The sequence below is a fragment of the Solea senegalensis genome, linkage group LG10 (genome assembly GCF_019176455.1).
Source record: "Solea senegalensis isolate Sse05_10M linkage group LG10, IFAPA_SoseM_1, whole genome shotgun sequence".
NCBI classification, from domain to species: Eukaryota; Metazoa; Chordata; class Actinopteri; order Pleuronectiformes; family Soleidae; genus Solea; species Solea senegalensis.
Genome location: NC_058030.1, coordinates 18902331 through 18926104, shown reverse-complemented (window position 1 = coordinate 18926104; position 23774 = coordinate 18902331). Strand labels below are relative to the sequence as shown.

The 23774-nt window shown below is 41.9% G+C and overlaps 3 protein-coding genes across 3 annotated transcripts in view; 2 read left to right on the top strand and 1 right to left on the bottom strand.

The window, feature by feature from the left end:
- Positions 1 to 3001, bottom strand: part of furinb (furin (paired basic amino acid cleaving enzyme) b) — a 100226-nt gene extending 97225 nt beyond the window's left edge. Inside the window, exon 1 of the mRNA XM_044036083.1 lies at positions 2501 to 3001. The gene's annotated coding sequence lies outside the window, so the exon portion shown is untranslated. The remainder of the gene's footprint in view (positions 1 to 2500) is intronic.
- A 3636-nt stretch (positions 3002 to 6637) lies between these two features.
- Positions 6638 to 17243, top strand: accs (1-aminocyclopropane-1-carboxylate synthase homolog (Arabidopsis)(non-functional)). The gene is made up of 16 exons (XM_044036585.1): positions 6638 to 6915; positions 7737 to 8396; positions 9444 to 10195; positions 10288 to 10347; positions 11404 to 11474; positions 11600 to 11669; positions 12200 to 12266; positions 12811 to 12908; positions 13103 to 13183; positions 13306 to 13406; positions 13895 to 13984; positions 14093 to 14138; positions 14282 to 14423; positions 15642 to 15784; positions 15973 to 16126; positions 16381 to 17243. Exons 2-16 carry the CDS (start codon positions 7757 to 7759, stop codon positions 16797 to 16799), a joined length of 2934 nt encoding a protein of 977 aa, XP_043892520.1. The 5' UTR covers positions 6638 to 6915; positions 7737 to 7756; the 3' UTR covers positions 16800 to 17243.
- An 80-nt stretch (positions 17244 to 17323) lies between these two features.
- Positions 17324 to 21794, top strand: si:ch211-256a21.4. The gene is made up of 4 exons (XM_044036586.1): positions 17324 to 17937; positions 18069 to 18292; positions 19946 to 20137; positions 20542 to 21794. Exons 2-4 carry the CDS (start codon positions 18100 to 18102, stop codon positions 20838 to 20840), a joined length of 684 nt encoding a protein of 227 aa, XP_043892521.1. The 5' UTR covers positions 17324 to 17937; positions 18069 to 18099; the 3' UTR covers positions 20841 to 21794.
- The last annotated feature ends 1980 nt before the right edge of the window (positions 21795 to 23774 follow it).

Here is a 23774-nt window from a genome sequence, read left to right as displayed (position 1 = left end):
CAGTCTGCGACCCGGAGAGATGGAAATACCAGGCAAACTGTTGTTGAGGGCAGCAGCAATGTGTCCAGCAGAAATAATCAATCCTATAAGTGATGGGATCCAACCCAGTTTTTAACAGCCATCTGAATCTTGGCATTATTCCCTGTGTCAAACTAACCCTCATCCACAACACTCTGTGTCCTGGTTTATATACGAGTTTCGCAGTTGAAAAGTTTGTCTTCCCGGCTTCTGTCTCCTTAAAGCTCCTAAAAGCACACACCTGAAGAATTAGCACTGTCAACTCAGTGCTGGTGACAAATTAGCAGGAGTGGATAGGTGCCGTCTAGGGAGGAGTGTGTATGTGAAGCACTCAGTCACGCTTCCTCTGGCTATCAAGAAGACAAAAAAACAAACCCTTTTAATAGCTTTTATCTCCTCAGCTGGCCTGGACATGATTTGGGCCAAACAAGGAGAAGCACAGAGGTTTGTTTTATAAGGTAAAATAAGATATGGTGAGGTAATGTAATCCAATTCTGAGGGAAGCCCTGGAGCCGTGATGTTTGCCTCAGCTGCTGTGACCTTGATTTCATCCCCTGTGGAGATCGTGGTGGGACTTGCACGACAGGAAAACAATAACAGCAACCAGAGGACAAGGCAGGAGGACTTCCATCACTTTAACTGGAGTGCTTTCCCAGCTTGTTGGTTAAAAACAGAGCACTCTTGGTATTCCTTGCAACAGTCATACTGTACATGTGGTGCCAGTACCGAGCCTGTCGACATGGGAGGTCATAAGGGGGATTTGTCCCCTCAGTTGTATTTTCTGCCCCCTTTGTTTGAGCATTATACTTCGACAGAAAACAAATGAGAACAACTAAATTATTGGATGATGTACGTGTGATAATCGGACTGCATTGTTGTGCTGAAACAGACTGGAGGGCGGGAGAGATGAGAGTCACAATACGCTGTTTCTATGCAAAATCCCCTGCTGATTTTGACTGAAAGTCATTTATAAATTAAAAACAGTGGGCCAGTTTATCAGTTCCCATAATGACTAATTAATCTGTCTCAATTAATTAGATTAATCAATTATTACTTGTATTTAATGTACATTGACAGAATACAGATTGGAGAGACAGACGAGTGTTGTTTGATAAATGTTGACATATGTTTGGCAATTTTGTGTTATCATTTTATTATTAGGAAAAAGAGGAAAACATTGGTTGACATGATTTCTAAGATGTGCATCAGCATTGGACATATACAAAAAAGTCAGTTTATGTTCTCCTGTAAGTAACCTATACTCCAATTAATGTGCATTTAACTGTGTCTATAAAAAGGTCTACATTATTATAATAATAATAATAATAATAATAAACTATGCTTTCTGAAGCTACTCAGAAAAGCTGTGTAGTGCAATTAAGGATTATTTTTATAGTCAATTAAACTGTCAATTTCTTTTCTATTAATTGATTTGTTGTTTGGTCCAAAAAGAATTAAAAAATGTTGAAACTGTCTTCAAGTGATGATGTTCTCAGTTGTCTTATTTTGTCCTCAAACCAAAATGCATCAATTTTAACAATTTCTTTGTTATATATAATTAGCAGTTTAACAAGGGATTCATTGACACATTGTTGCAGCCCTAAAACTGTGTCATTTTTCATCTGGAAGGTTTGATCCCCGCCTTGTGATGCGTCCACTGAACTCCAGACTGTTTGGTGGTGGCAGCCAGCAGCGTGTGAATAGCTCTGACAGATGTGTGAGAGAGAAAGTGCAGCGTACACAGTAAATGTGCCGTATGAATGTGAGCGTGTATGACAGAACTGAACATCAAAGCACTCTGAGTGGTTATCAAGATTTGAAAAGTAGACCACCACTTATCGCTCTGTGGTCAAATTGCTTCATTTTATTGAAAGAAAAAAGAGAAAAGTTCCCCCCTCGCAATTTATTTTTAAAACCCTCCTCCATATTTCAAGTCTTGCTGGAGAAAGCAGCAGAGCTAACGGATATAAATGACAGCAATCCCCACCTTACACTGAGTAAATTAAGTAATTAAGAGGCTTTTAAGTGCTCCTGAGTAAATGAGAGAGAAAATGTTTAAGAGAGACAAACAGGGTGAGGAGAAAGAAATGCATAAACCCAGATGAACAGAGTCACATAAAAAAAGAAGAGTTGAAACAATAAACGTGCCTTTGTCTTCTTACCAACTTCAGAGAAGCAAGGTTAAAAAAAAGCAGCTCAGGTAAAAGAGGTGAAGTCCAGTAAAATAAGATCCACATGGATTGGGCTGAGAAAGATTGTCCGCCAGGCATTCACCTGACTGGGAAACCAGCAGCTCACGCACTTTATGCTACAATAACCAGCATGCTTTCCGCAAATATAGTCCCATTATGCCCACCCACACTGTCACCACCACTCCCCACCCAGTTTTTACACACGGAACAACAAAACAAACACTCTTGGGGGGGTTTTTTGTTTTGTTTTTTTAAACAACTGAAAAAACCGAGCAGATACTCAGTCCTACCTTCGCCCAGTTAGACGCTGACAAGCACCGCGACGTGAAGCATCCTCATCTCCATCCTCTTCTTCTCCTCCTCCTTCTTCTTCTTCTTCTTCTTCTTCTCCCTCCGGGCGGAGACTCCCCTTTCTCCTGCGGCTTCCCTCTCAACTTTGCATCGAACGATAGTGACACTTTCCGAACACGCTCATCCTCAAAAGTGACGAACACTATCCCGTTTTGCTTTGTACCCGCCACCAACTTGCCGCTGTCACTAGCGCCACCATGGTTGCGTAGAAACGCATGTATTTCTCTTTTAACAGACAACTTCAACCGTCTTTAGCGTTTTTTTTTTTCCCCTCTGAATGTGCACGTGCCTTGTGAGCTGCCTAAAGCATTGTGGGCAGTAATTCACACACGCAAAGTTAAACACACTCGTGTAGAAATATCAAACAATAAAACAGCAAACACGAGGGGAGACTTGAGGTAAACGAATGAAACAGCGGCTCACACTCACCACTGGATGGAGATGACAACAAACTGACACAAGAACGCTCTCTCCAGGAAATACGTCACGATTGGAGACGACTGGACTCGATTGTGTGTGCTTGATTTGTATTACCGGAGTCGTCAAAATACACGAGTGGGGCGGGGTCGCCGTTTCTGTAGCTTGTTGGATGCATTCATTAGTATGAACAGTGTTTCCTAACGTGTGGGCCAAATTTGATTAATCAGTGTATATCTAATTGAGATTATGACTATTCACCAGTATTTGTAGGTACAAGGGACAAAACATGAGTGTGTGACTTCTTTTGTAGATTAAGTTTAATTATTTAAGTGATATTATTGATTGTATATATGGACAAACTTCAGTTATGCTTTACCTATTGTCACCAAACATTTTCAAGTTCAAGTTATGTATTCATTTATTTGTCAGAATGCCTGTATATACCATAAGGGGGAATTTGCAGTAATCCAGATAACCTTTGGGTTTATCCCTGTGAAGCCAGTACACTTCTCAATGAGGTAAATCTCCATGGTAACGTATGTGGATCCTCTAACCTGCTGTGGAGCAGGTAATGTACTGACAATCGGATCACTGGACCGGATCAGCCTTCTGTCAGGACACTGACAAGGACAAAAGAGTTCACGGCAAAAGAAGAAACAAGGATTTACTGAGACTTTCCATGTGTTCACGCTGCTTATAAAACAAACAGATGGAGAGTCAACCACACTAATATATTATAAATGATATGAGAGTTTCATTTTATTCCTGACAGCATTGATGCTGAGACTGAGAATATGCCACATAATTAGAAATGATCAGCTCATGACACTTTAACTACCTCTTTGTGCATCGCCAACACAGACTGCCCGACATTATTCAAACACACTGTTTATCTTCAGACTCTCTTTAAATATCACACTAAGTGGTTCTCAAATGACCCCGTCAAGCTGGAACCCACCTTTGTCCAGAGTCATTCATTTATTTGATAAAAATAGTGCAGTAATATACAACGCCTTTACGTCAGAGCTGAGGAATCCATCCATCCAACCATCCATTTTCTACCACGTTATCCTCCACATCAGGGATGCAGGGGGTGCTGTGCCAATCTCAGCTGACACTGGACAGATCGCCAGTCCATCACAGGGCCACATAGAGACAAACAAGCATCCACTCTCACACACTTACCTAATCCTCACATCTGCATGTTTTTGGACTCTGGGAGGAAAACGGAGAACCCGGAGAAAACCCACACACACACACACAGGGAGAACATGCAAACTCCGTGCAGAAAGACCCTTCTGACCGGGGAGCTGAGGAATATGTTCTAAAATTCCTTATCCTGTATATTTAGGCTGCTTCCAGCTCACTTGTGGACAAATAACAGAAACTGTATTTTCATTTGCTGTATTCTCCCCAACTTTTAGTCCTGATTTATGTGCATAACAAGCATCAAATGAGGTTTTAATGCTTTTACCAAACACCTCTCAGAAATGATTTGTTCACCAAATCAAAAATAATATTAGGTGATACAGATACAGCCGTAAATGTAGTCGCTACATTATGCACAAATTTGCTCTTGCCTCGATTTATATTGTGATTTGGGTCACGGTTGTTTGCCATCTTTAAAAAGTGGGTCTCAATTCAATATAATTCAATTTAATTAAATCACAACATACATTATTATTACAACAGTGGAGAGAAAAAAACTCCCTTTTAAAAGGAAGAAATCTCTGACAGAACCAGACTCAAAGATGTGCGGCCATCTGCCTCGACCAGTTAGGGTGAAAGGAAAAATGGGGGAGAGAAAGGGGGGCGAGAAAGGACAAGAGTGAGGAGAGGTAGAGACAGAAGAGAGAGACCAGGAGCAGGAGTCAGTGATGACATGTTTATAGAAGTAGAATTTCATTTATACAAGCAGCAGCAGTGATTGTTGATACAGATATCAATAGAGACAGTTTGGGAAACACTGATCGAGATGGTGCAGTACCAGTGACTTGTTTGTGTCAGTGTGAGTCAATACTCATCCCGATGTTATGAGGAAACTTGTTGTTAAATTTACTGGCTGACTTGATGCATCGAGCATTGACATCTCTCTGGTCCACTGTTCACTGCTGTGGAGACATTACTACAGATTCCACCTGTTAAGAGATATTTATGTTTATATACCTTTATAGGTTCCATGTCATCACAACTTTCTCAGTGCCTTTGGAATGTTTTATGTACTGCATTGTATATTCTACATATCGTTGTTTGTTGCCCATAACACAGACTGAATTTCTGTAAAGCACAGCTGTGCAAATAAACCGATCAACACACAATTTATCAACAGTACTGATAGCTGTATATCTGCAATTTCATGATTACAACGATTATGTAGACTCATCTGCTGTCCTTTTGTTCATGGTTCTGTGGACGCTGCGTCCAGGTGAATCCGCTCATACATGGATAATAAAACTCAGGGTTAGGGTTAGCTTTGTAGTCCCAGTTAATCAGACGGCCAAAGTTATTTCTTATTTCAAATCAGTCAAACCAAAAACATATTCTGGGTCCAATAAACTCTCCTCATAGTTCATGTCTTCGGGATCTGCTGACATCATTTTCCGAGGAACATGAGTTATTGAGTGATTGTCAACAAGGGTTAAGGATCAATGGGAGCAGCGTCTGCAGCTGAGATTGAATTTGTGGACAAACATAGCAACAGCACCAGATAGAGATAAATATATATATATATAGACACACAATTGGTTTATGATTTACATCATTTGACACATTTGGTCATTTCACATTTTATAACAGGTGTGAAATATTAATGATACAGAATCACATCTTAAGAGGGTATTCCACAAAGTTCAGTATCGGGACCTAAGCTATTTTTACTTTATGTTCATAATATTTTTACAGTATCTAATGAGATACATTTCTATACATTTACTGATAGACACTGACAGAAACTGTAGAGCTACATTAAAGTATAAGATGGCGATGGAGATGAAATTTACTGCTATTCTATATTATATTACATTACATTACATGTCATTTAGCAGACGCTTTTATCCAAAGCGACTTACAATGGAATTGAGTACAATCAGCCACTGGCACATATCAAAATTCAGATATGTGTCAGTTTTGGGAGTAAAACTATGCAATCGAATAACTAATTGATTGCAATTATGTTCATATTTCTGTGAAAAACAATCAAGGACAGTAATTAGTATATTAGAGTAATATTTGCCTTATTTTTCATAGAGATGATGGTCTATATTAGATATTTTATGACTTGTAAAATACAATACAATTTATAATTTATACCCAAAAATAAATCCACAGCACCATTATCATCGTGGCTGGGATGGTTGTCTAATCCATACAAAGGAATTACGGGCCACACCAGTGTGTAAACCAAACACACCCTTCATTCGCTCTGTACTTGATCGTGCCGCTGTGTGTGACCGCCATCTAGTGGATATCTACTGACGTTACAGTCATTGATGCGGATGAGGAGACGGCACACTGAACGGTAGAGGGAGCCATAACACAAAGCTCCCAGTCTGACCCGCACACTTGGTCTATCCTGCTGCAGCTTGGAAAGTGAAACACAGCCCGCTTTCAACAGCTCCCCCCCCCCGTTAACACGGACCAAAGTTAGCCCGGAATAAGGGAAGCACGCATGTGCCGTCAACCCGGATGTAGAAATGCTTGTACGCGTCTCACTCCTATTTCACCAACTTGTGACATATGTGTGTCTTGTTATTGTTAGTGATACATTTTAGCACCGGTTTGGAACAAAGCCTTGCTGGTCCAAATCGTTCCAAACCGGTTTAACGTCAGCCGTGACATGAGTCGACCTCCGTGGACGGTACAAGTGAGAGACAGCTCCACAACCACAAGCAGTGTCCGAGGAGATGCACTTTTGATTTACGGTGAAAGAACACAGGTGCGTAAACGAGCGCGTACATATTCCAGTTATTTAATGAACTAAGATCACGGTTAAAACATTAAAAGCCAGTATTTGTCTTTGTGCTCCTTAACGTGGGACGGTGTTCCGGTTGCTCGTTTCTCGTGCCTGTTTCCAGGGGCGGTTGTTGTATCTTTAAGGGGGTGCTTGTTTCAGGGGGAGGACTCGGATATGTAGAGTGCTTTCATTTTACATAATAAAAACGATATGTGCACTAGCTATTCAAATGTCATGTAAGTAAAATTCAGATGATGTCAGTAAAACAATTAATGACAGTATTGAATATAAACACTTGTAGTAGCCTTTAGCCACAAAGTAGCATGAAACTAACACATATTTTACAGTATAAATGACAACAGGTATTTTTTAGGTGTTGCAAAACACACCACTGCTTGACCAAACATGCACCCTCTCTTGTTTTTTACAGGAGTCAAGGTGTTTGTGTTTGTAGGAGTGTGAAGATAGATCACACACAGTATGCCACTTCTCGCATTGATTAGTGCCAAGTAGAGGTCACTCATGAACTGACTAAATTATATAACTTTTATTAAACAGTTCCTGTAGTCTCTCCTATTTCAATCTGCAATTTTTAGTAATGCTGCCTCTGCAGTGCAATTTTATATTAAAATAAATAAATGTATGAACTAAACATTTAACATGATAACAGGTAATGCTTAGACCAAGAAACACAGTTTTAGTGCTCATTTATCAAATGACTGAGGACAAAATTGTGTTATATTTAAGTAATAATCCCGTGGTGGAGCTAACTTCTTTGCTTCCACTCTTTCCTTTTTTTCCAGATCCTTCAGTAACTTGAAGGATGGACTTTCGTGGTAGGAGGCACGAGCGAGGCAGCAACTGGACTGACCAGGAGATAGTGGAGCTGCTCCAGCTGTGGTCTGATGACTCTGTCCAGATCGAGCTGGAGAGCTCGCTGCGCAACCAGCGTGTGTTTGACCGCATTGCCCACATCCTGCGAGAAAAAGGCATTTTCCGCACAGGTGACCAGTGCAGGGAGAAGATCAAAAAGATGAAGCTGGAGTACCGCCGAATCAAAGACAACCACAAGATGAGGTCCTGGAAGTTTTATGATGTGATGGACAGAGTGCTGGCCAACCGACCATCCATTACCTATTCCTCCTTGGGTGGAGCTGTCATAGCTCAACAGGTGTTTCAGAATCCCGTGGGGCCTGACACGTACTTGCAAGGAGTCCCAGCTAGCTCCTTTGGTCCTGTGTCCTCAGGTGGGTTTCTGTTTGGTCAGCCTCCCAAAACCGGCGATCCACTGGATATAAAATGTGAAGACGATGAGCAGAGCATGTTGAATGCAAATGCTGCGCCGCCGGAGATGTATTATGGGTCTGGAGATGACCAGGAAACTGATGGGCAATCTCTACTGGGGCCAGAGGACACACTGGGTCAAGGAGAGAGCTCCACACATGCAAGAATCTCACCTTCAGGTTTGTAATCCAACTATGACAATTACTAATACATAATCATTAATATTGATTATGATATTGCTGTGAGTAGCTGATGTAGTCCTGTGTGATTGCTTTAGTCTCTAGTGACTTCAGCTTTTGCCTCTTTGCAGAGAGCTGGTTTTATTGTTTGACCAAGGTTTGTCTCTGATGGGATCTTATACTTAAGCTTCAGTGTGTTTACTACCTTCTTAAACCTTCTTCTTTACTGTCCACTGGAGAAAATGGCCTTTGGCGGTGTACTGTATTCACTGACATATCTTGCGATCTCTTGAGCTCTCATGCTGTCATGGTGAAGAAGGGTTCAATACATCTTTTGACCTGACCTGATTTTTTTGACCTACAGTAGGTCACCACAATCTGTCTACATAAGGTGTTTTGTTTGTTTGTCAAAACTGAAATACTCCCACGTCAGATTTTTAAAATCTCTCTCCCATTATACTCTGTCCTCAGCTGACACTTAACACTGGTGTCCACTAGTTTGGCTGCATTACATCTGTTGAAGCAGTGAGCAAAGCACATAGGATGATGCTCACACATGGGACGATGGTCTCTGTAGTTCTCAGTTCCCTCTTATTTGCAAAACTGCAGCTTTTGCATGGAAGACCTATTGTTTGATATGGTCACAGGACCAGGACAATATTTAGATGCATTTACATAGAGAACATCATCATTTAATTTAAAAGGCATTACGTAGTTGAAGATAGGGGTGTAAGAAAATAGCAATACTATAAATTATTGTGACATTCCTAGGTGTAATACTGTATCATTTATTAGAAGTGATGTTTCAATATGTAATTATTCCTGACAGTGGATTTGTGTTATATTAAAAGCTCTGATTCTACATGGCAGCAAGCTTTAGGCCATTTGACTCTATCCACCTCCTTCCACTCCTCTCAATAGACAATGAATACACTTTTTTATTCATATTCCATTGTTATTTTAACTAGCAGTTCTGGAATTCTTCCTAAAACAGAGTCATTTTTGAGGGAGATACACTCGTTGAAAAGTCTTTTTTCCTATTTCCAGGTTTTAGTGATGTGAACCTTGCTGCTCCTGCCACAACGGCCTCCCAGACTGTTGGTGTTCCTGTAATACTGAACACATTTGAACTGCCCACCAAGGAGGCACCTCATTCCCCAGCTTCTGTGAGGCAGCGAAAGCGTCGCCACGGTGGGAAAACCTCATGGAACCATGGAGGTTCTAGGGGTGGTGGTCATCATGGCAGCCTGGATAAAACCCTGGTCAGCTTCCTGAACTGGCAGAAGTCAGCAGAGGAGCGCCTCCTCTCTCTGGAGGAGGTGAGGTTAGAGAGAGAGCTGCAGGCTGAGGAGCGCAGGCAGCAGAGGGAGGAGAGGAGGGCAGAGCAGGAGCGCCAGCATGAGCTCCGCCTGTTCAGCATGCTGACAGGAGCGCTGCTTGCTGTTGGAAAGGCTGCTCCGACCACGGCCATGACACAGACTGACCCCTCTGTCCCAACCCAAACTCCCCTGACCTCTTCGCAGTTGGCCACGGCTGCCTCCTCCGCCTCGACATCTTCTCCTCAGCTGCCTATTGATGCTCCCGCATCACAGGCTGTTTCCCCTCAGGAGACAAAAACATTAGCACCACTCACATCTGTCAAGGCCTGCAAAATGTCCCAAGATGTTTCAGCAGAGATTCCCCACCGTAGTGTGTACCTGTCCAAACGTGGTAATCGCATCCGACAGCATCAAGGGATTCTCCAGGAAGGCTTTGCTCAGTATGCAATGGACACACACCATAACAGGGACAATCCTGATGTAAGTAGGGCACCTTGATGTTGATTATCTCTGACTTGTTGTTTCACATTATTATGAAGATTTACAAAAGTCCTTTTTTTCCTAATGTCTAGGGTGTAATCAACATGGGAACGAGTGAAAACAAACTGTGCTATGATCTTCTTCACAAACGGGTGAGAGAAACAATGGAGCTGCACTATCAATCGCAGAAGAGCAACATGACCAAGTGCAACATCCAAATCGAAAGACGTGACAATTATTTGATTAAGATAACATGTGTAACAACAAATAGGTCAAATCATCACATTTGAATTTATTTTGTGTGAAAATGACAGTTAAATATGCAAAATTTTATGTAATGTTTGTACATTAAAATATCCAAAAATACCAGAACTCATGTTAAATATTTGTGGGTAGTGTACAAACATTAACACCCTTTAAATCCATAGCAATGTGTGTGTATTTATTGAATTTAACAGACTGTTTGATTTGTCACCTTTTAAACACATCATTTTCTCTGTGGAGCTGATGCAGTATTTTGCATACAGTTTGGCTTAAATTGCCATAAATAATAAACTTTTAGTGCTCCAAATACTTCTCAGTTGTCAAATAAATGCCAGGGCTCTTCACTGTGAATTGCACCAGTTTCACAATAGAAGCCATGTTAAAAAATGTATTAATTTAATTTAATTCCTTAAAATGAATGGGGACAGAATGGGAACATAAATGCTGTAGAGTCCTTTCTACTCTGAAATAGCTACAGGATGCATTGTCTTTGTGACACATTGGACAGATAAAAGCACTGACCGTATGTTCAGTGTTGATGCAGCAGCGGTCACAGCTGAAGTGAGGCTTAGAGAGAGTGAGTTGGTGTCACACTTAAAAAAGCTGATCGTTGTGTGGCGTATCTAACCAAAAAACTGCTGTAAGTGACCTTGGCAAAAAGACAGAGTGGGTCGGTCACTTAATCAGGAAATGAGCTGAAGCTCATGATCCCACCACTGCTCCCCAACATCATCACACTTTTGTTTTGGATTTTGTTATTGTTTTCAGTGAGAGATAGAGAAATGACATACTGTGGGTTTAAAAATAGGGTTTCAAAAATTCAATTTCACCCTATTGTCCATCTCTAATTAACAGTCTGATCAGATTGTGTTGGATTAGTAAAAAGTATTATTGCAAAAAATGTTCCTAGAATGAATTTCATTGACATATTTTCTGTGTTGCAGCTGACCAAGCCTGACATGCTGCATATTGACCCGTCCTTGTTGCAGTATTCAGACTGGAGGGGACACACATTGTAAGAGATTTATGTGGATCTCTGTTTTCATTAGAAGAGTGTTTGTCCTGTGGCTCCTGGTGAAGTAGGTTTTTTTTTTTACAAGATGAACAATTTCAAAACTGTTCTTTTCTCCTCTCTTTCAGCCTCAGAGAGGCGGTCGCAAAGTTCCTGACTCATTACTGCTCTTCTCCAAACCCACTCAAAGCTGACAACGTAAGTTCAAATTGTCACTTAAAATGTCAGAAAATAACACAAGCAACACAAATAATGTGTGGGAGAAAACTGACAATGACGGTGGATGAGAAGAAGTGAATGAATGGTAGTTGTCTTCAGTGGTTGCCCCGAGTGTCTCTGTTTCAGAGTTTCTAGATTTTTTTCTGATTTACATTTGAGATCATGAATTAGTTCCACCAGCAGGTGAAAAGCCAATATCTGGAATCAGTTCATTTATTTGATCTTGCCAAAGCAATGAGAGAGCAAAAACCTCCACCAAGGCTGCAATCAATACACACCCCTATCGTCCATCTTGGACCATAATCTCTATCCCCGGAAAATTTAATACAAATACAAACAGAAAACCCATCCAAAATATAACCTACTTTGGTGAAGGCAATGACTTACTAATGATTATAAACGTAATAAGCAGACATAATAAGCGACTGTTTAATTGCATGTATATGAATATATCAGACCTCCTTCTCCAAGCTGCTCTGTAATGAGATCATTTGTGTGTTTGTGTTCAGGTTGTGGTGATGAACGGTTGTGGTTCGCTCTTCTCATGCCTCGCTGCAGTCATTTGTGACCCTGACGGTAAGTTCACAAATACAGTCATTGAAGAACGCTATACATCTATATTCTTTCTATCTTGACATTTTTGTATGAAGCCCAAGATTATTATAACATAATTATTCCAACAAAACTTAATTTAAAAAAGAATTGGTGTGTCTTTTAAAGCCACTGTATTGCAAACAATGCCTTCATTTAAGCACTGAAGCATGTTTTCTTTGGCTCAATAGCTAATACTAAGTCTGAAACTTTAAAACGATGCCAAAGCATTCATTCATACAGTTCATCTTTCTAACAAACAAACAAAGTGGACTAATTGGTGGATTTAAATACTTGAACTTGCATGTTTACATATACGATAGATAGATAGATAGAGATGCTCATACACAATCTTTAAATCTTTAAACACACATATATATGTACACAGCATTCATACTACATACACATACTAGAAATATGTCTAGAAACACACAAAATAAATCAGCAAAATTGTGTAGAAACTGGAAAGAGATGATAAGTGGTGATACTCTGGTGCCACATGCTCATTGTGTTATTCATTGCGTTGCAGACGTCATTCTTATTCCGACTCCTTTCTACGGCGTTATCACCGAGGATTTACATTTGTATAGCGACGTTAAACTCTTCCATGTTCCACTGGACTGTGAGGTAGGAAGACAGAAACCTGATGTACTTTCAGTCGTTAGGTATTTATGTTTGTTTGGTATGTTCCTCCCTGACTGTATGTACACATTACAGTACATGCAGTTTCAGTGTGAATTCAGCTTTAAGTGCATCGTGTGCTGTCAGCTGTCCAATTTGGACGTTGGTGTAATTTAATTTTTTCCTTTTTATATTTGCAGGTTGACGGTTGCAAAGACAGTCGACCGTTTCACCTCACTGTAGAGAAGCTAGATGCAGGTCTGAAAAAAGCCAAGCGAGAGGTAATTCATAAAAGCATGTTTCCTTAACACCTTAATAAATATTAACAAAAACGTACCACAAAAACTCTGGTAATAATCTGTAAAGACTGTGATACAGTTTCTACCTTCTTCCTCTGTTTCAGGGTTTAATGGTCCGAGCTGTTATACTCATGAACCCCCATAACCCTCTGGCTGATGTCTACACCTCGGAGGAGATGACCGCTTTTTTGGAGTTTGCCAAAAGGTATTTTTGCTCCACTATCGTCTCATGTTGTTGCCTGTAACGCTGTAATCCCCCACAGTCTACATTTCCTCTGGCTCCTGTAAACACACTGCAAAGCTACTGTAAGCGGCTCCTGGTCTGAACTCTTTTATTGTGTGGCTGAGGGCACTGTCTTGTGTGTGGAATATCATTCTCTCTTGATGTTCTTTTATCACCACTCCTTAACCAACAGCGTATTGTCAAGTACAGCCATGTGCCACTGAGTCCCCTGCATCGTCTACTGTTTTCCAAATGAACTTGCCCGCCTAACTCTCTCTGTAGGCGCAGAGCTGTTGTAATCGTTAAACCTCTGTGCTTTTTACGCTGACCCCGGATGTTGACGGACGCATTTTACATTTATGTTGCAGTTCTTTGTTGTCACCAGTAATTACCAATATAAAACCATGGTTTATTGACACGTCACTGTATACATTTCTGTTATCTTTCTCTCCACCTGTACCTGCTTTCAGAAATGAGCTGCACACCATTGTAGACGAAGTGTACATGCTGACGATTTTTGACGAGTCTGTCACCTTTCGCAGTGTTCTCAGCGTCGACAGGTACTGTGTGAGCCCCCATTTATGCATGATTACTTTATTAGAACTTTAATCATTACAGCTGTGCCTGAAGACAGACTCTTAGCTGCGAACAATGTGCCTTTATTTCAGGTTGCCCGATCCGCAGAGGACACACGTAATGTGGGGAATGAGCAAGGTACATACTGTGCTCTACGAGAGCCTGAGTCTGTGAGATGTTTGTATACTTACTGACAATGCCGTAAAATCCCAGAGGTTTTTTTCCCTTCTCTGGGTTTTTGCATTCACTGCTCATTTTCATTTACTTCCTCTCCCTCCTAGGACTTTGCAATGGCAGGAATGAGGATAGGCACACTGTATACTGAGAGCAGAGACCTGGTGGAAGCTTTGGCCCAGTTGGGCTCATTCCACGGTATCTCTGGTTCCACGCAGCACCAGGCAGCGCAATTGCTTGAAGACAGAGGTATGAATCCAGGCTTAGCATGTGCTCTAACAAGAACACTGTAGTCATTATGTCAGGTCTACCATCAACACTAGGTCAAAGTTCACACTCCTAGCAAGCTGTTTGTGTTCCCTTAAAGGTCCAGTGTGTAACATTTCGGAGGGTTTGTTGAACGTAGTATCCACAAGTGTTTGCATTGATGTAAAATTGCTAAAAGAAAACTTTTGTTGCCTAAGAATAAGCCTTGTAGTTTTTTGCTTACTTTTTTGGTTGAGGAGTCGTCCGTTTGTTGCAATCTGCAGTCTCACCATTAGATGTCACTAATTCTTACACGCTGCTTAAGTTTAAATTCATAAATCCAAAGTACTTTGGATGCTAGGTTTTCAACTAATTCAAGGGTGAATTCGAGTAATTCTCCACTTCTTAGGCCTCGTTCAGACCTGGTATTAACATCTGTTCAGAGAAACAATGAAAAGACTACACATTCATATACTATGAATGTGATCTGGCGCGCCGCTTGTGCTATGGAACTGGGAGGAATCAAGCACGTCTCCCATGGAGTTCTGAGCCTGCCACTTACCTGTCAATCAAAAAAAATAAGGAAAGGGGCGGGCTACACAATAGTCTGCCCAACACTGTGCTTAGTACTACAGTACATGTGCTTGCCTTGCTCACATTAGCAGATACGTCACCTTGTGAGAAACCACAAAAGGAGAAACCACACCTCTCTGTATGTGCTACATCTCATCACAGAAACTGGAGCACAGATACTATTTTGTGAGTTACACTGCTACACAGAACAGTACATATATACAATACATAAAAACTGGACATTATAACCTCTTGACGTGAAATAAAATAACTTGAAAAATGTATAGGTAGGAAGGGGGGGTGGCTTATTCTGTTATCCTTTCATTAGTGTTGTCATATTTCCATCATCTGTTGTTGTTGTTTTTCTTTTTGAAATAACAGTTCGCAGTGCAGTAAATACAGTTTTATATCTTGAATGTGTGTAGAGACCGGATGTGAAGGGTGCATTGCGTTCATTAAAATCACTCTGGATGGATGTAAAAACCAGGTTCGGAAAAACAGGGTCTTGAAAATGGTTGCCCCCCACCCCCAGCTTCTTCTGTTGTGACAGGGATATTGCTTGGAGCTTTGCTGCACGCCAAGCTGCTAAAAGCTTTGTAGCGTTTAATTTACACTCACACGTTGTCACTTTATATTTTCACACTGCAGAGTGGATCAGTGTGGAATTTCTGCCTGAAAACCGAAACAGACTGAAAGCTGCTCACAGCTACCTGACAGAAGAGCTGCGGAGTCTGGACATCCCTTATCTGGACAGGCCTGCGGCCCTGTATGTCTGGGCTGACCTCAGGAAGGTGACGACAAGAAAGTTAGGCTGAGATGTGAAGATTAACTTTTAAATTGTGCATAGGGAATTGAAATGCTGATAACACAGTCATTTAATTCTCTTTAACGTAATGGCTCACTTGGTAATTTCTTCACAGCGTTGTTTGTGTTTTACCGCAGGCCAGATGTGTCACGTCTGTCTCTCTTGTTTTGTCAGTACCTCAGAGAGTCGTCGTTTGAGGAAGAGTTGTCTCTGTGGAGGTGTTTCCTCAGACACAAGGTGGTCATGAGCTGCGGTCAGGCCTTCCACTGCTCCACACCCGGCTGGTTCCGCATCGTCTTTGCAGACCAACAGGACCACATTCAGCTTGGTCAGTTTCCAGTGTACACATGATATACCTTAAACTTCATGTTTTTATCTTTTTTTTTCAGCTACTTTTTCATATTTTCAAGTAGATTTTATGGTATTCCTTCTATTTTTTATCTTAATCTAGACATTAGTTACATGTTATGTATAATTTAATTTACTCATACTGTGTTTTATGTTGTCCCATCTCATTTCTGGCTTTGTATTGATCGGTTAATAGTTCCTGACTTGTTCTGGTAATGTTTTGTGTTATGTCAGGCCTGAAGCGATTCAAGGAGGCTTTGAAAGAGATTGAAGAAAGGAGCGTGAGCCCGGATTCACACTCTGTCAAAGAAGCCAGTGAGGAGAGCAAAAAGTCAGTGAAAGAGGACAGTGGAGATTCGGACAATGCCGCGATTGTTAATTCGACATCATCGCCCCGGAGCAAGTCATCCGACCAGCTGAAGGAGAAGGATGGCCCTGTTCCTGACACGGGTTCGCTGGCATCTGAGGAGTTTGTGTTGCTGGACTGCCAAACGTCGAAGCACACGGAGAGTCTGGAGTCCCTGATTGGTACTCTCAAGCATCAAATCCGCTCCTCTGATTGGCTGGAGAAAAAAACTCCAGAGCTGTCCCCCGGAGAGGACCCGGAGATTCTTGACGTATTCCAGGCGCTGCTGCAAAGGGCCAGAAAGTGAGTTCAGGATAAACAGACACAAATGTCACTGCCGGTGTTAAAGAGGCAGCACTCGATCATCTCCCTCCCTCTCTGTGTTTATGGCAAAACGCTCGACACAAGCTTCTGACACAAAGTGAGAACTCAAATTCCTGTTTCTGAGGAGTGGAGAGCAACGAGAAGACGAGGACAAAGTACTTTCCCATCTGGATCTTGAGGCCTTATTTTCAAGCTGCCCGTGGAGGTGGCCTTGAATTAATTTTGTCTTTTGATAATCCAGTCAAAAGGTTTGTGTTCAAGTTAAAGTAAATGCCAAATGTAACTCAACCAAAAGCAGTCCTGTTTGATTTGCATACCGCTTGCATCTCTTCATCTAAATTGTACATTTATTTTTAAATATTCATCGTATGCACTTTATTTCAACAGATTATGTCGTGTTTCAGTAAAGGAATTGAATTGAATTGGATAAAGGAATCAGTCATTGTCTTTATTTAACGTCTTATGATTAAATATCAAGGTACAGCAACAAGTTGTGCAAAACTGAAGGTGTTTACTTTCTTTACATTTGTCACCTGTGGGCGCCGTTCCATTGCAGCACAGGAAAACGAGGGGGGGGATGCAGCCATGACGAATGTCTGCAACTACACATTATACCACAGTGAGAAATCAAGAGTGGGGTTTCCTTTATGTGGTGTCATGCATAATGACCCACTGACACTCCCCACACAGTTTCTGTGAGGGGAGGGGGTGTTACTGCTCAAAGGATGTGAGAACTGTTTAAAACATTTTTAACTGATACTTTCTTCCTCATTGTTGAATGTGAGCCTCAAAAAAAAAAGGTGCTTCCTTAAATATTGAATGATTGTTTCAATGCTTTCACTTTCCGTACTGTTAGGTACTGTTCGGTGGTCGTGGTGGAGAGTTTGCAAGGGGGGAAATTCAAGGCCGGGTTTGGGGGAGTTTCCGTCGCAGCGGAGGCGGGGTGTGCATGTGAGGGCTTGTGGTCATGAGTGGTACAGTAATATTGTGTCAGGGCGTTAAAGAGTGTTTGTTCAGTCGTGTTTGTTCAGCAGTAACCAAGCAGCAGCTCCTGTTCTCTAATCCTTGCTCATCTGTACTTGTACACCCTCCACAGCTTCATTCCAACATCGACAGTAAAGGTAAGCCTGTACTTTCATTATAATACAACAAAATAACAAGGGTTGTTTTGTTGTATTATACTCACCTGCTCTTGCTCGACATGAGTGCACTCCTACTCAGCTATTTCCTCCTGTCTCCTCTCTTTGCCCAGCTTTTCTCACACTCTTCAGTGGTGTAGAAATATGAAGTTTCTGGAGCTGGACGATTCCATCAGTCGCTTCAGGTTCACCCAGTCCTGTGTGGGGCTGGCAGGTTGCCTGTGTGTGTGCTATGCAGTGTGGACACCTTTCTGGCTGAAGGATCGGGGACTGTGGGCAGAGTGGAACAGCACTGACAGCCAGCAGACCAGTCACATACACAGCACCGTCTTCAATGGTGAGTGTTCTTAGAGTCAACAAACGGAATCAATCACCCTGTGTTAGGTTAAATGTTGTATTGACAAATGACGTGTGCCTGAAACGGCAGAATTTATTAATGAGGCATGTCATGTGTTCGAGAAGACACGGGTTCCACTAGAAATCAGCCGCAGGCGAAGTTATTTTACACCTCTGAGTCTCTCGAGAGGCTCAATGTCAGGAGGCGCTATTGAAGTAACACTGTGTAGTGAACGAGTTTGTGCTTGCTCCTCTGCCAGTGAAGTGCATTCCTTTTATCTGGGAAAATCGCTCACACTTGGTTGTCAGCAAATGTGCGGAAATAGGCTGAAACCTGGTCTTTGTCATCTACATCTTGGCATTCTTGGCATCATGAATTAGGTCTCCTCTCAGTTTGTTGTTTTTAGGTGAAAACACTGTAGGACTGAATGTAATGTGGGCCACGTGAAGTGTCCTCGCTCGTGGACAGGGACGTGAGGAACGAGTGTGCTCCCAGTAAAGGCTGAAGAAATGCTGTTGTCCTTGTTTCATGTCATTTTTACTGAGAGCTATTGTTATTCACTGAAAGCTTTAGTCGACAAATCCAGGGGTGTTGCGACAGGGCAGGCAACTCAAGCTGAGAGAGGCTGGCCAATTTAGTAACAAATCCTAATAATACATTTATTTCTATAGCACCTAACATTACAATATTTACATCGCTAATAAAAGAACAGGATCAGGCATGCTGACGTGAGCTATTGATGCCACAGACGTTGCACCAAACAGGGCTTTGGAAGGTCATCGTGTCCCTGACTGTTGGGGCGCTGCGTTCTGGGTTTAAATTAAATTGAGGCGTACAGGTCCTGGATCCGCTCCCTAATTCTGTCTGATCCACGCCAAGTCTTTCTTAGGCCAACAACGTGTTGGGAAAATCCTTCAGTGGTTTCTCCGTAACAAATATTTGAATAATATTGAAAATAATAAAATGAGGAAGATTGGTTTAAATCCGGGGCCCCAAGTCTCATGAAAAACCCACAAACAAATCCAATCATAAAGGTATAAGATTCTACAAAACAAGAATTACACTAAAGGTATTGAAATTGCAGTTGGAAGAATTTAGATAATGTACATATCTGCGATAGCTTAGTTGACCTTTAAGCCCTGTGTCTGCAGTGAAAGAACAACATTGTCATTAACATATTAAACACATTAACACATAAACACTACAGTACAATACAAGCCACTGTGATGATCGGCCAATTTAACAATCCCAGAAACCACAGCTGTAATTTTCCATGTTTACGTGGTCACAGAGAGGTCATAAACGCAGTGAGTGTAACAATGTCAAAGTGCTTCAGAGCTGTGCCAGAACAGGTTGCTAATGGCAACAGAGCCACGGCTGGTCATTGTTACACAAATAATCCAAATAGCTAAAGGTCTTTGTGAGCGTTTGCTTTGTCCCAATGTGTTATTTGTGCACAAACTCCTGTTCTGACTTCTGGTTTCAGTTGCACACTGAAACATGCTGTGCGGGGGAATTTATCATCACATTAATGTGTTTCACTTCATCATACTGACTAATTAAAGCAGAAATTGAATATGACTCCGGCAGATTACCGTCAGTATCAGTCCAGTTTACCCACTGTGTATAAACACGTTATTTTGTGTCTTCCAGCTGCTGAAGCAGAGCGAGTATTTGGCGTTCTCTCCTCCATCATGGCTATGAGCACTGGGGCTTTGTGTCTGGTGTTCGCCCTCTGCTGGACATCTCAGACAGTGCGCTCCTACTCCAACACTCGCTCTCTGCTCATGGCAGGACAGGCTCTTTACCCCACCACGCTGCTCCTGCTCACCATGCTCTCCACAGGTAACAAGCAGCATGTGGAGCATCTGCCTCCCTCAGACTCAGGCACAGCACGTTTTTTTATTTTTCGCTTTATTAATTATTACACTGTTGTGATTTTGGGAGGGATTAAATAATACATGTAACCCGAGTAAAGTAGTAAAATAGCTCCAGTTCACCTCCAAATAACTTTTTGGTTTGTGTAGTTCTACCTGACCCTCACCTACAGGAATTCTTTTATGTACTACTCATTTACATAGCCTGCAAGGCAGCCCTTTTTAAAGAGACTTTTTTACATCCCTTGGAATTGCAGTTCATTATCATATAAACTCGTTTCTAAAGCTCCAGGCGTGCAATAATTGACCTTAATGGCTTTGTATTCCATCACAACGATACTTGATTTAACTGTTTTTTTTGTCTTCTGTCAGGTTTCTTCTTCCTCCTTGGCTGGGCTCTCTTCACTTATCAGCACCGAGAGGAAATCCAACAGGACTTCTCTCAGCTCGGCTCTTCCTACTGGCTCGGGGCTTTAGGTTGGGTCCTGCTGCTGGTTGTGGAGACTATAGTCTTTATTACTGAACAGATTGTCGTGCCAGACATCCTGCCCGACTTAGAGAGGGCTGTGGAGTCGTGGCGGATTTCCTCTCAGCTTAATGCCTCTAAGCACTCTTTTAGCGATGGGTATCACCCTGGCAACAGCCAAAGCAGCGTTATTCCACAGAGGTAAATGTCAGCTCCTTGAATGGGATGCAGCAATTAGGACATGACAGAGAAAATAATGGTGAACGTGTGAGTTGCACGTGAATGGAGACGGAGAGCGGCAATTTTGTTGCGTATTTATGTAACAGTACGACCGGACTGAATACCGATTAACCGGGGAGCTTAAATGTGGCTACACAAATTTAAAACTCTGGATTTTGAACGTCGAGACACGGGAAAGTTCAGTAGTGGATGACTGTGGCGGTAGATGCTGCAGAATGTTTTCAGTATGAAAAGGAAAAAAAAACACTAAGGACCAGAGTAAAACACTCTCGCATCAAGTGATCAAAAACTGTAAAAAAAAAAAAAGCATGTTGTCAAGCCCAGGAAAGAGGATGGAGGTAGCAATTAGCCACCAGGGAGCGACTCCATTGGTCTATGGACATGGAGCTGCATTTGTAGAGATTTGAAATGCATAACTCTTGGTCCAGGTTTGCCTCTGGGTCGGACCAAAACCCTTAAAGATCATTATGAATGTGGTAATGTGAGACATTTGATGTATGGTGTACAGGACAATGTCACTGTGAAATACTAACTTAAACTACAGTATGTTTCACAGTTTTGTCATCATATGCTGACCATGCACTTTACCTTATCTTTACCTCTGCTGAGGAGGTCATGTTTTCTGTCTGCCTGTCTGTCCACCTGTCTGTCTGTCTGGGAACCTGACTGAAAAGTGAAACTGTGGGTGGAGGTTTGCACTCTATGAGTCCTTTCTCTAATTTTAAAGCTGCAGTATGTAGGTTTTGGTGCCATTGTGTTGTTGATGTTATAATTCTGCCTTGGTTTGGTCTACATGAGCAGGAACTATGTAACAATATCTATGAAGAGTTTATTTTTTATGTATTTATTTTTTTGAGAATTAGATTTCTCTTCTGAAATGTTTAGCGTTTTCGATCATAATAAACCTCTTGTGACAGTGTGAACATTCCCACTCTCTTATCTTGGCATGAAACAAATCACTTCCTGTGAGCGGCACGGAAATGTCGCTGTGTGACTCTTGATCTAACCACAACTATAGTGAGAAATTCAGGGTCGTGGAGACGACAATAATCATTATTTGGAAATGGTTGAACTGTAACAGACGATGTTTGAGAGAACAGAACGTGGAGCAGGGGGCTTTTAAATACGCTGCTCATTCAACGATAACTGTTTTCAGACTGATCTGCGATTGTCAGAACTGATCTCCGTGGCGGTCGGGAGGGGAAACTCCCTTGCTGGATGTGGCTGCTTCTCAATTCTTTGAAAGATGTTATATTCCAAAAGTTAAGTTTGAGTGTTTAAAAACAAAAGTAGCAGTCATATTGACTCCAAAATGCACTGCAAGTATATTCGTCACACCTTTGTGCAGACTCAAAACCCTCACTCTGCTACAGTTAACGAAACGTCACATCCAACGTTGCTAATGAATATGAATACATCTCTATCGTCCCCTCTCTTTAATTCCAGCAGTCGGACCACCAGACTGCCTCCAAAGTCGTTATTTACTTCTCTCTCGCACAAGGAAGCACCCTGATGCTGGACTGCTTATGTTTATGTTCTCAACCCGCCAAAGTGGAGGAGAATTAAGTGGCTCTGGCTCTGTTAATTGGGCGTTAATCAGGTGTTGCTCTAATTAAAAGGCAGTTCCGCCCTGTTGGGCCCCTGGTAATGAGTTTGTTATTAAATCCACAGAGGATTTTTGTCTCTTTTTCAATTTACCAAGAGGATAGTGCTTAATTGCCGTGTAAATGAGGAGAATGTCCTTGAAGGTCGTCTTGCATCAGCACGCAATCCATGAGCAGAATGGTTCTTGGAGCATCTTGGTCCTTACTTCAAATCCATCCGCTCCTGTCCTTGTGTGTGTGTGTGCGTGTGTGTTGTTCAACAGAGCCGCTCAGCTGTGTAATTTTAGTTCATTTCTCTTAGTAAAAGAAAAAGAAATCACTTCAAAACTCATTTGCTAAATTAAGAGAGCAGGTAACCCACTTTCTTTTGTAAATAACAGCACTTTTAAAATTGATTTCCTTTCCTTCTAAAGAGTCTTTTATTTCCCCTGGTATTCACTGTCTGGGCCCTTGAAAGCAGCCGGTCTTTTATGGCTGCCCATGTCTCATAAACAAACCGGCCACTTTGTCACCTTCCCAAACCACAAACGCTGCTCTGTCAGCCCTCCTGTGAGAGAAACGGACCAAAGGTTGAGAATGCCTTCAGAGTCAGGCGGCACCAAATCAATGTGGAGATGGAGGGAAAGAGATAGAGAGATGTTTGGGCACAAAGCAAGAAATGGCAGATGAACGGTGGGGCGATGTTACACAGAGATAGACTGGTGACCTGATAGACACACAGAGAGATTTGCTGGTGCAGAGTGTTGAAGGGCATTTGCCACAGAGACATCAATCAGAAGATGGCACCGAGATACCAAAAACAGGCTGCTGGTGTTTGCCTGCCCGCTGCCGGCGGCTCGTGTAGAACACAGCCGGAGCTAAACCACTGCTCTTCATATCAATTAGAGACCAATTATACAGCCATGTCCTACTAATTATGCTGCACTGCCACGGCGCTACCCCTCGGTACTGTGTGTGAGTGCTCCTCCGCGCCCCTGTGTGTCTGCGGTTGCGTTCATTATGATAAATAAATAAACTTGCCAACTGCCAAAGCAAAGCATCCTTTAATCTGACGCTCAGAGCTGTTAGTTAGTATTTAGGGGCGAGGAAAAGGGGGACAGAACGTTGTTGTTTTCTCTTTTACCATTTGGTGGTGCTGGTGTAACATTTATCCCTCTGCCTCCTTGCAGTGACATCTAATGAAAGTCTTGCACTTAATGAATAAAAGCACCAAAACAGCCAAATAAATAAATTAATAAATGAATGAATGAAAACCTGTGCATGTACTGTATGTGTTTGACTTTAATTTGTGGGGC